The following is a 13238-nucleotide window of genomic DNA, read 5'->3' as shown; positions in this document are numbered from 1 at the left end:
TTAAGACAAAAAGCAATACAAACTTGACAGAAAAGGAAAAGAAAAGAAGAGGTAACAAAATTAAGGGATACAAATTGATTCTACTAATTTCTGCTGTATGGAAACAGCAGCACAGCTTCATTCCACAGAGGTGAGTACAATTTGGAGGAGAGGGAAGGGTTGGTCCCTTCCCCATGCCTTCCCTCCATCTCCCAGGCAGTTGCCTAACCCCACCTCCTGTTTGGGTAACAATCCATGGTGCTGCCCAGTCCTACTGCTGTATATGATAAATTGTGACCTTGAGGTGGCAGCATCTCTTTCAAAATCTCAAAGGTGGGGTTTCAGAGCATCCGATGAAGTGGGCTGTAGCCCACAAAAGCTTATGCTCAAATAAATTTGTTAGTCTCTAAGGTCCCACAAGTACTCCTGTTCTTTTTAAAGGTGGGGTTGCCTCTTACGCAATTAAAAGGAGTGAATGAGCGATCAGCTTGAACAATTCACTCCTGGCTGACAGCTACAAACCAGAGCTGTTAGCTGCTGCTAGGCAGTGTATCATCCCATGGCTATCCAAGGAGGGCAGAGGGAGAAAGAGGCTTTGATCTCCTAGTGGGCCATTCTGGCCTACCCACTCATCACCAGCAATTAATAATACCTAGCTCTTACACAGCGTGTTGCAGCCATAGATCCGGAAAACAAATGTGTATTTCTCTCTGCCTCACAAAGATGAAGAACCCGATCCGAATGCCCTGCCCCACCCCACCCCACCGCCTTCTCCATTCAAAAGAAGGTTGCCAGAGTGAGTGCAGTCAATTTCTGTGGACCCTTTGTTAGGTGAACAGAGGGGCATCAGCTGGTAGTGGATGTGAGGCTCCCACTGCTTCCTGTCCAGGGAACAGGCATGGATTCTCACTAAACAAAACTAATCCAGGAGTTTTCTAAGAGTGCTGTTGTATTTTTTAAAGTAAATATTATACAAATAAGATTTACTATCCAACTGAAGGCAAAAGAAAACCACTAAAGTCTAGAGTAAAGCTTGAAGATGTCAATTGTTTACATAAATGGTTAGTTTACATTTTCCCTACTTAATACTCTCCTGTTAAATCTCACAAGATACTTCACTTGTACCAACTGCAAATTCATTGAAAATAAAGCTATTAGATGGCAAGCAGCTACTACAGAAACAATGGTTTGCAATGCATAAATAGGCTTGGCAGAATACAATTTAAAAAAAAAATTGGCAGAGACTATCAAGGTTTATTTTGAAGCATTTTCTCTATCAATGTATATTTTCACAGTTATGCAAAATGATGGATTTTGAGCATTATTTATCAATTTAAGTTTTCATAGTTGCGGGAAGTTAGGGCGGATTATACAATAATTATTTAATGACAGACAGAATCAAAATGTTAAAGCTTTACAATCATCAAAAGACAAATTGTCAGAATCACATGTTAAAATATACAAAGTAAATAGTCTCAAATCAAACTGTAATAAGTTTCACGCAGCATTTTTCTTACTTTGCCTATCTATAAATTTTGATTATTATTGATGAAAACATTTTTTGGCAGTTGTTTACAATCATTACCAATAAAAATCGAATTCTTCCAAGCCTATGTCTAAACATGAAAAATTGACAGCCTTTCAGCCAGTGGACAACAATTTCTTTTTTTATGTAGTCTGTTCTGATAGGTGGACTTGTGAAACACTTGAGGAAGGCTTAGCTAGGCATCTGCCAGTTTTAGCTTTGTTTAATACTCTGGGTTTGATTTCAGTCTAAATTTGAAGTTGTTAGAATTTTCAAGTAAAAAAACAAACCGCACAAAAATTGGGTTAAAAAAATGCTACAAGATGGATTTGTTTTGCTCCAAGCATTAGTTTTAGACTAACCCAGCATGTCTTCTTACCAGACCAAAACTACAGATTAATCTTCCTCAATTTCAAAAAATATATTTTGATCCAACATTACGAAAAATAAATCACAACAGAGCTTGTTTGCATTTTTGCTCTCATTTAAGAATATAACCAATGTCAAGACACTTTGCAAGATCTTCTTTGTAACATATAACACACAACGCTTGCCTTCTGTGTTCTGGTGCTGAGATGTAAAAATATAGGGCTAGCCCACAGTCATTCACAATATTTATTAACTTGTTCTGCTGCTTCCAGCAGCTCCCATTGGCCTGGAGAAGCGAACCATGGCCACTGGGAGCCGTGATTGGCTGAACCTGTGGATGCGGCAGGTACACAAACTGGCCTGGCCCGCTAGGGACTTTCCCTGCATAAGTGGCGGAAAAAGTTTGGGAACCACTGAGGTAGACCCAAACTCTGCCAATCTCCCATCCACCCCTTATTTAAAAGTCAAGGAGATGGCTTTGCACAGCATGCAAAGAAATTTTGGACCTGATAGGTCAACGGGTCAGGAGCAAGTTTCAAAGATACTTCTTAGATAATCCTCCAACTAGGTCCCTCTTGTTTATGAAAGAGGGTGTTTTAATGCAAGTGCCTTCGGTGACTCCAACTGCACTCAGAGGGACCATATAAAGGTAATTAGTACCAACCATCTAGGGCCAATAGCATATTCTACTTGTGAGTGAATTTCTTCTTTGTTCTTCTCTCTCTTGTGTAAACTTCAGGTAATCTCAAAGCTTCCTGAAAGGGCAGGAAGCTGGCACAAATAGTGCAGGAGCAACTGAGCTAAGCCTTTTGTGTTGCTGTTTTGCTCATTGTCTTCTAGTGAAATGAAATTGTTATGCTGGTCTAAACTAAAGCTAAGGTTGTAACACAAACCTTACAAAAGTTGCACTTCAGTGAGTTAGTCATCAGCTGCAGAAAAGCAGTATCAAAAGTAGATGTGTTTTAGATATTACTTTATTAGGAGGCAGTTAAGATTCCCATTTCCCATTACATCCAAGGAGTGAAATGTACATGGCACCCTCTATCTTGTATTTTCTGCCCAGTAGAGGCAGAACCAAATTATTCCCACGTGGAGGAAACAATATTTTTCTGTCCAAATTACATTTTGAGCAATTGGTGAAGATTGGCAGAACTTGAGTCCAGTGATTATGGCGTGAACTCCTATGTGAGGGGGCTCTCTCATTAGTCATTTAAATTTACCGGCGTTTAGGATTAGCAAACCTGACGTTTTGGTAATTTTTGAAAACGTTTTAGCCTAAATACAAAATACAAAGAAATGTATATTGTCTAAGTCATTAGTATTTGCCTGTGATTTATGCCTGGTTGGTTGCAAAGAACAGAAGCAGATATAATAGGGATTTGTGGGTAACTGTGTTTTGGATGGAAATTTCCCAGCATCCAGTACAAGTGGTAATTCAGGTAATTACAATGGCCATATTGCTCCTTCCCAAAGGAAAAACAAACAAACAAAACAACAACAACAAAACAAACAAACATAAGAGCAGCCAAAGAACTAGGAAATCTTTTTATGGCTCTCATTGTTGAGTCTCCTACTTAGTGCTTCTTTAAGGGACAGGAGTTTGAGGTTGTACAGAGCTTCTGGTGGTGTGATCTCCTAACCCCATGTATCTCCAAGAACCATGAGAAGAGGTTTGTGGTGGCAGAAGCCATCCCACAAGAATGTCAGCCTCATTTATTCCCCCTACCCCTGTGCTGCCACAGGCTGAGTTCTGCTGTGGCTGATCAGTAGTAAGCACAGAGGTCTTGGGGTGAGTTAAATACTGTTTTAAACAGCATGAACACCCATTTGGATGACTGCTTGATTATTTATGGGGTCAGCAGGGATGATGCTGTGGAGAGTGGTCAGTCGCCTGCTCTAACCTCTTCCGCTGCAGAGCTTCAACAATAAGAATTTAGTATGTCATAAACAGATAGCTAAGGGTTAATGTCTCTTCCACCTGAAGCACCTGACCAGAGGACCAATCAGGAAACCGGATTTTTTCAACTCTGGGTGGAGGGAGTTTGTGTCTGAGTCTTTTGTCTGTCTTCCTGCTTTCTCTGAGCTTTGGAGAAGTAGTTTCTACTTTCTAGTCTTCTGTTTCTAAGTGTAAGGACAAAGAGATCAGATAGTAAGTTCTATGGTTTCTTTTCTTTGGTATTTGCATGAATATAAGTGCTGGAGTGCTTTGATTTGTATTCTTTTTGAATAAGGCTGTTTATTCAATATTCTTTTAAGCAATTGACCCTGTGTTGTATCATCTTAATACAGAGAGAACATTTGTATGTATTTTTCTTTCTTTTTATATAAAGCTTTCTTTTAAGACCTGTTGGAGTTTTTCTTTACTTCAGGGAAATTGAGTCTGTACTCACCAGGGAATTGGTGGGAGGAAGAAATCAAGGGGAGATCTGTGTGTTGGATTGCTAGCCTGATTTTGCATTCCCTCTGGGGGAATAGGAAAGTACTTTTTGTTTCCAGGATTGGGAACAGAGAGGGAGATTCACTCTGTTTGGATTCACAGAGCTTGTGTCTGTGTACCTCTCCAGGAGCACCTGGAGGGGGGAAGGGAAAAAGGATTATTTCCCTTTGTTGTGAGACTCAAGGGATTTGGGTCTTGGGGTCCCCAGGGAAGGTTTTTCAGGGGGACCAGAGTGCCCCAAAACACTCTAATTTTTTGGGTGGTGGCAGCAAGTACCAGGTCCAAGCTGGTAACTAAGCTTGGAGGTTTTCATGCTAACCCCCATATTTTGGACGCTAAGGTCCAAATCTGGGACTAAGGTTATGATATAGTACCATTGAAATGAGCCACGATAGCTTTTTATTCCCCTGGGACAACAGGTACTGTATGAGAAGTGCCAGTCTACAAGGTTCCCCAGCAAATGGCTGACTTAAATGGGTTTCAAACTGAATATAGAGGGATCACTAGCATTCACAAACCATGGCCTCACTGCAAAGACTATTTTACAAGGGTGGAAATTCCAACTGTGGTAGCTTTTCTGGCGTGGAGGCAATTTTGCACAGAGCTGCTACCAGATACTAGTAACTCTTTGTCACCATGAACATGGGATGGATTTGAACTGGTGACCTAGAAATGTAATGCTTCATGTTTTGTACATAGAAAGTGCCAGCCTATTATTGCTATCATTGATTCTGTTAGCTCAACTGGCAGAGGTCTGGGTAGTGTACTGAAAAGTTCCAATTCTGCTGATGATGCAGGAGGGTGTCCATATGATGCTGCATGATGAAATTTCTGTTTTTTAAAAACCAGGGAAATTACACACAAAAATTACATTAAAAGAACATTCAGGTTGCTAAATGAAGCACCTTAATTTTACCTTCTCCCCAACTGTGCATCTGGTAGCCGTGTTAATCTGTATCAGCAAAAACAACGAGGAGTCCTTGTGGCAACTTAAAGACTAACAAATTTATTTGAGCATAAGCTTTCGTGGGCTAGAATCCACTTCATCAGATGCATGGAGTGGAAAATACATGATCACATACTATTTTTTCCATAGGACCCTTCTCAGGGGAGTGAATCAGGTCTGTGTACTGAAGGAGGCAGTTGTCTGTAGGACCCTCCCTCATTTGTTGCAAAAATTGGCAGAAGTGTAGTGAATGAAGTAGGGAGGGGATTCAGGAAGAGAGAGAATTGTCTCATGGCTAAGGCTGTTGAACGCTGCCCTGGAGAATGGGATTCTATCCCTGTCTCTGTTAAAGAGTTCCTATATGATATTAGGTAAGTCACTTAAATCAAATTTTCACAGGTGGCACAACTAATTGTATGTTCCTCATTTTCTGGGTGCCCACATTGAGACCCTGGGTCTGATTTGCAGAAGTGCTGAGCACTCACAGATATAACTTAAGTCAATGGGCACTGTGCTTTGAATATAAAAAATACTACATCTCTACCTCAATATAACGTGACATGATATAACATGAATTCAGATATAATGTGGTAAAGCAGTGCTCCAGAGGGTTGGGGCTTCGCACTCCTGGCGGATCAAAGCAAGTTCGATATAATGCAGTTTCACCTATAAGGCAGTAAGATTTTTTGGCTCCCGAGGACAGTGTTATATCGGGGCAGAGGTGTATATACTGCTAAGTACTCTGAAAAATCAGCCCCATGGCATCTCAAATTGGGCACTCAAAATTAATTACATTAATTTCTCTATGCCTCAGTTCCCATTTGTAAAATGGGGATAATACCACTCCCTTGTTTCACATGTATGTTATGAAGATAAATTATATTAATGTTTGCTTGTGAAGCACTTGGATACTATAATGACAAGTGCCACAGAAAAGCCCATGAGGAAATTAATAATTCTGTTTTCAGAACTGGATTTGAATAGTGTGTAGTAATTAAGGTGTGCGGCCATTCACTGAACAATGAGAATAAAACAAAATATTGAATGGCTACTCATTAACTGATCATCATCCATCCTGTGCACTGAATGAGGCCGGGGTCCCGTGGAACATGTAACTAAGGATAATAATGAAAATTAAATATAATAATTGAGGCATTGTGTAAATCACTATTTATTTTTTTAGAAAATTCACAACAGTGTAAATGGCGAAGTATTGAATTTCACAGAGTTTGCTTTGATTGAATCTCACCAGCAAACTTAATTTCAAGGGTGGAATTAAATTCATATGTATTTATAATGCCTAGCATGATGAGGTCCTGAACTCAACTGTACTACTGCTAACATTAAATAAAAAAAAAATAAAAGAGCTTACAATATAAGGCCCTGATCCTGCAAAGATTTATGTATGTGCTTAACGCTGAAGTCAGTGGGATGGTCAGATACTTAAAATTAAGCATATGTGCAACTGTTTTCAAGATTGGGCCTTAAAAAAAAAGTCAAGGAAAACCACTGTGTTTTAGGTTTACTTTCCTTTCAAATTGATACTGAAAAAATGAAATAAACCCACACAACTAAGACTCATTATATTTATGTACCTCTCTTTCATCCATTTTCAGCCATTGCTTTGGATCATCCTCAGTAGCCAGGAAAGCAATCAACTCTAGGGCAGTGAGTCTAGTCTGACGTCTGGATGAAACAAACACAAGAACAGGCTTGGCTGGAGAATGGCTCCTAATAGCTGTTAGAAAAGAAAAAATTCACAGTGAATCCATCCATGCCAGATACCTTAATTTCCCAATTCAGCATCTATTGCTAGCATTGCAACTAGAAGCATTAGTTCTGCACTTGAATAACTAATTCAAATTACTTAAACTGATCATGTTTTTTTTTTTAAAAACCATCTACGTTTGACCATTTTCAGATTACAGTACATTTTTATGACCTTAGAAATGGGGATAATAATGAAAATGCTGATACAGCCATGACAATACTCTGTCAAACAAGTTGGAAAAGCAAATCTTCAATAAATCAAATTTCTATAGGTCTTCGAATAACATGAGCTACTAGAAGTAAACAAACAGCTTATATGCACAGCTTCAGATATTCTCTCTATGATGTTATACGTATGTTTGAGATGTTTATGCATGATTTATTTCCTATATAATGCTTCAGTCTACCAATTAGTACTACACATTCATCCCTAATATATGAAAAACAAGTGCGCTATACTACCCACCATAACATATTCTCTCTCAATTTGCTGGTAATATTCTCTCTGTGTTTATGTGTATGCATCTACATACATCTATGTATATCATTGTAAGATTATATAAATATATAGTACAACTTGTATGTCTTACGCTTATGGATGCTGATATATATATATATATATATATATATATTTTTTTTTTTAAAAAGCTCAACATCTAATGGATTTTTGTTGCTTCAGGAACAGGTGTGGCTGAAAAGTCCAAGACAGATTTATTGTTCATTAGTGTTTTTGTACAATACTCCTGTGGAGGTGTAAATAATATCAACTGCCAAAATTGGTCTCTAGTCCACAATCAATACTTCGCTTCTGTCATAAGGCTAATTAGAGTAGCTAAAAAGTTACCTCACAACTGTCACCTCACTATCAACAGCAGTTCACATTACAAAATTTATTTTGGAGGTTATTTTTAATTGATATAATAAATATTCCTCATGCAACCAAAACAAAACATGTTTCAATAAAATATGAGGGTTTTTCTGAGATTTGTCTGGCCTGCCAGCTTTGTTAAGAATAAAAAATTGAGAACAGAAGCATATTTAGACGAATGGAAAGTGTTTTTTTTAAATCTTACATACAGTGATCTGTGAGAAAATACCGAATCAGATTAATACTGTGAATGGTTTCACTACTTTCTAAATCTCAAATACTTTTACAAAAATGTGTTTTTCCAGTGCTGAACCCTAAGAGAAAATACATTTTCATTTTAGAACATCTCTCTTCATAATCACAAAGTTTACTGATTCTGTTCCAAATATGTTTACATTCCTCTGATGTATGCTGCATTAACACCATACGTGATGTTTGAGATAAATAGTTTTTGGGTCATCAAGAGAAACAGATCTCCCCTGAACACCCCAAGAAAACATATAGTAGCACATGTTGTAAATGTGCCTCAAATGGCCTATGTAAAAACAGTTAGAATCCCACTCCTTCCCCCCCACCCGGCTTTTTTTTTAACTGAATGTATGAAATGTCTTGGTTTTTACCTTGAAATGCAGGTTTGTTCATACTAGCCATGCGAGGACAGTAATGCTGGCCAGGGAAGCCCTGAATGTGTACTTCCAATGGAACTGGACGTACAGATGGTCGGAAGTTGAACAGACCCATCTAAAGTGAAAATATAAACACTTTTAGTTGAAGCTTAAATTATTTTGGAAATATTACTATGTACAGCACAGATATGTACAAATGTCTACAAATGTCTTCAGAAATTTTCCACATACCTGATTAATATTTAGCCAGTCAGCAAGGTCTCTTGCATTCGCTAATGCTGTGGATAAACCAACTACTCTTACAGGCTTTTCTGTGTGAGATGAGATGAAGTTAGTTCGAGACACAATAACTTCCAGTACTGGGCCTCTCTCATCCCCTGGGTAATAAGATAAAAATGCACTAAAATGTAATAAGTTCAAATGTTTAGAATTCCATGCAAGTCTATTCTCAGCACACACTTTCAAATTCAGCAACAACTGTGATAAAAAACAATGCTTACCTAGCAGATGGATCTCATCTATAATGAGAATGGCAACTTTCTGAACATAGCTTCTGTTTTGCCAACTTCTACTGACCCCATCCCACTTCTCCGGTGTAGTTACAATAAGGTCAGCTTGGGCAATAGCTCTCATATCAGGAGTCACATCCCCAGTCAATTCTACTATCCTGTAATTGAATGAAATTATCATTGTGACTGGATAAAACTCAATTTTTAAACCAATGAAGCTTTCTAACCTCTTGGGTTAGGTGTGTCCCAATATTAACCCTTAAACAACAATAAAAAATAAAATTGGTGTTCCTGGCTGAATGGCGCTGGCAAACAAAAACAAATTTAAAAAAAATCTAAGTAAATATGCCTTTAATCTTCTTTACCTTCGAATTATTTTACTTTTCTTAGCAATATCATAGAGAAAGAAAAGTTTACTTGGATGTCCAAAACTATTTGTGACTTTGTAAGACAGAGACTGATGCAAAAGAGATGATAAATGAATATTACCATGGATATTAATTGCAAGTCAAAACAGCCTTTCATAACCTTTCCTATAGATCTTCTAGTGGCTGTACATTGCCCTGTACAACCTGCCTTGCAGTGATGACTGACTGTGAGAGGTTAGATAGCAGCACCTCTGCTCTCAATTGTTAGGTTCCATTAGGACTCTGCAGCAGGGACAGTTAACTTAGTCCTTATAGTTCTTGGCTTTGAAACTCACTCTTTTTTGATGGTTACCATTGAAAATGCCACTTATTTGTTTCTCTATTCCTAACCAAGTTTTGGTCCTCTCTCTTCTTTCTGAAATCTGCCACTCCTTTTCTTTTTCTGCATTTTTGGCACTACTTTGGAGTCAAATCTTGCTGTTGGGGTTTAGCTTGCCATTTCATTGGTCTGACACTTATCCCATTTCTTCTATGCCAGTTTACTGACTTAGGTTAGGCTAACCTTGAAACAGCTGGTTTTTTTAGACTGAATGTTATCCTTTTATTTTGACATTTTTATGGCAACTTCTTTGCCAGTTATACTGCCTAATTTCAAACTTCCTAAAAATTCCAAGTAGTAAAATTTATCTTCCCAAATCAATGTTTACATCACCAGCTATGGGGCTAATTTCACGAAGAAAATAATTCCTTGAGATTTAAAAAAAAAAAAAAACTTTTGAAATCATCAGGAAAATTAATTTATTCACATACCCCATTAAAAGAAACCACAAAGAAAATATAATGAAATAACTGCCTTTTAGTAAAGGCCGCATTCTGACATACTTACACACAGAGCAGTACCTTCTCCTAGGAGTAGTTCTATTTAAATCCATTAAACTCCATGAGGAATAAATTATTAATCAGTATGAGTAAGGATCACAAAATCTGTCCATAAATAATCCACACTTGGAAGTTGTTGATAATTATGGATAATTTTAGAAAGGACTAAAACTCACATACGTTTTGTGTCAGATGGCAATCCTGCACTTCCTGAATATACCAAACTCCCGGTGATGCCAATGGTAATTATAGGTGCACAAAAAAATGCAAGAATGGAGGAATGCAAGAATGGAAAGTCATACTAGCACACTGTTATAGATACGTTATGCAATTTATAAGAGATCCTGGAAATAAATCTTTGAAGGAAGGTTAATTCTGAACTGCAACTTCAAAAAGACAAAGATAATAGAAAGGGAAACTGAACTTATTTGTTAGCTTGTCCAACTAGAAAAAACAAGGAAAATCGGCAATGTATTCAACTACCTTCCATTTTTGTGCCATCTATTTTTTTCTATGTAGTGTGTGTTTGCTATGCTACATTCAGGCTTTTTATGGGGAACTTTGGTACAATTTGACTAAATAGCTAGATACTACAAAATATTCAACAGAGTTTCTCCACACTTGCAGGACTGTTCTTCTGGGAGAAACATACTTTTTACCAAGTTTTTCTTCAATCCTGACTTTCCAATCTTCAATTCTCTCTCGTACCAGTGCTTTTAAGGGAGCAATGTATACTGCCTGTGAACACACAAACAAAAGCAGAATGAAACAAGAAAAAGCTGTGTAAAATTTTAATTTACAAAGAATTTTTTCTTTTATGCCTCTAAGGACTTGAATTAACTTATTAAGTATAAATGATTAAGACATAATTCTTAAAATTACATTTAGTAACTTACAACAGGATTCTAATTAAGATAGACTTAATACTTGCAAAAATTCTTTTGTTCCTTGAGCCCATAACATTCATATATATGTTAATAAAAAAAAGTAATTTATAAAATTGTAACACTATCATTACACCTTTAAAAAGAAAACAAATGTGTCATTATAAAATGACCTACATAAAGTATTATCATTTATTGCTGAGAACCTAAAACCTGAAAACTAAGATTTTGAAATTAATGCACCAAATCCAAACAAAAATAACCAGAATTCCTAGTATATCATCATCTTACATAATTTCCATCTCTTTAATTTTATCACTAAAATCATTTAAAATTAATTTTAAAATTTTCTACTTTTAAAGAACCTCACAAGACTTCCCCAGAGAAGTACCTTCTGTGTGCTGAAGTATATGAGTATAGCTTTTACAGTATTCATTTAAAGGTTTAGAGTCAGGTTTTCTAAAGCATGAATATAATTTGAATGTGTGAAAAGTGATACGCATGTACTGAGTGTGTGAAAAGTTCAGATGCACTTTAGATAATCTGACCTATAAATTTTGAAGATTGATTTATTAAGCAAGATTTCTTAATATTCCTTTAATAGCTGCTTATTGTGGTATGAAGATCCAATATCGGCAACCTTTGGCATGCGGCCTGCCAAGGTAAGCACTCTGGGTAAGCCAAGCACCCAGGTGGGCTGGGCCGGTTTGTTTACCTGCCGCATCCGAGAGACGTGCTGGCCACCACTTCCCACAGCCCCCATTGGCCTGGAGTGGGCAGGTGCTTACCCTGGCGGACCATGTGCCAAAGGTTGCCGATCCCTGTGATAAACTAAGGATGCATTCAAGTCTTATATTTTTTCAGTATTTTACAATTCTCTCTTTGTCCACCTCAACTATTACTAACAAGTTTACACATACAGGTTGAGATTTCCAAAGCAAATTTCAGTGGGAATTTTGTGGCTAAATCATCTAATTGACTTCCATAAAATCATAAGACTAGAAGGGACCTCAAGAGGTCTTCTAGTCCAGTCCTCTGAACTCAAGGCAGGACTAAGTATTATCTAGGCCATCCCTGACAGTGTTTGTCTAACCCGCTCTTAAAAACCTCCAATGATGGTGATTCCACAATCTCCCCAGGCAATTTATTCCAGTACTTCACCACTCTGACAGGCAGGTTTTCCTAATAGCCAACCTAAATCTCCCTTGCTGCAATTTAAGCCCATTGCTCCTATTCCAAGAGGTTAACAAAAACAATTTTTCTCCCTCCTCTTTGTAACAACCTTTCATGTACTTGAAAACTGTTATGTCCCCTCAGTTGTCTCTTATCTAAATTAAATAAACCAATATTTTTTAATCTTTCCTCATAGGTCATGTTTTCTAAACTTTTAATCATTTTTGTTGCTCTCCCTATGGACTTCCTCCAATTTGTCCACCTCTTTCCTGAAACGTGGCATCGAGAACTGGACATGATACTCCAGTTGAGGCCCAATCAGTGCAGAGTAGAGCAAAAGAATTACTTCTCCTGTCTTGCTATTACAACACTCCTGCTAATACATCCCAGAGAGATATTTGCTTTTTTGAAACAGTGTTATGCTGTTTACTCATATTTAGCTTGTGGACCACTATGGCCCCCAGATCCCCTTTCTGCAGTACTCCTTACTGTGCAGTCATTTCCCATTTTGTATGTGTGCCACTGACTGTTCTTTCTTAAGTGGAGTTCTTTGCATTTCTTTTTACTGAATTTCATCCTATTTACTTCAGATCATTTCTCCAGTTTGTCCAGATAATTTTGAATATTAATTTTATCTTCCAAAGCACTTGCAACCCCTCCCAGCTTGGTACTGTCCACAAACTTTATAAGTGTACTCTCTATGCAATTATCTAAATCACTGATGAAGATACTGAACAAAACCAGACAAAGGACTGATCCCTGCAGGACTCCACTTGATACACTCTTCCAGCTTGACTGTGAACCACTGATAACTGTCTCTAGGAATGGTTTTCCAGCCACTTATGCACCCACCTTACAGGAGCTCCATCTTAAAAAATATTCAGCCAGAGAACCCAACTTTCCAA

General features: G+C 37.6%; 1 protein-coding gene across 4 annotated transcripts in view; it reads right to left on the bottom strand.

The window, feature by feature from the left end:
- The window catches only part of ASCC3 (activating signal cointegrator 1 complex subunit 3), a 579719-nt gene that overhangs the window by 108600 nt on the left and 457881 nt on the right, over positions 1 to 13238 (bottom strand). For all 4 annotated transcript variants that reach the window (XM_050949220.1, XM_050949219.1, XM_050949221.1 and 1 more), the window contains 5 exons: positions 10929 to 11014; positions 9021 to 9187; positions 8752 to 8897; positions 8515 to 8635; positions 6852 to 6994 (listed from right to left, as the gene is read on the bottom strand). In XM_050949220.1, coding sequence (XP_050805177.1) covers positions 6852 to 6994; positions 8515 to 8635; positions 8752 to 8897; positions 9021 to 9187; positions 10929 to 11014 — 663 coding nt within the window. The remainder of the gene's footprint in view (positions 1 to 6851; positions 6995 to 8514; positions 8636 to 8751; positions 8898 to 9020; positions 9188 to 10928; positions 11015 to 13238) is intronic.

The sequence above is a fragment of the Gopherus flavomarginatus genome, chromosome 4 (assembly GCF_025201925.1).
Source record: "Gopherus flavomarginatus isolate rGopFla2 chromosome 4, rGopFla2.mat.asm, whole genome shotgun sequence".
NCBI lineage: Eukaryota > Metazoa > Chordata > Testudines > Testudinidae > Gopherus > Gopherus flavomarginatus.
This window is presented reverse-complemented; position numbering and strand designations above follow the sequence as displayed.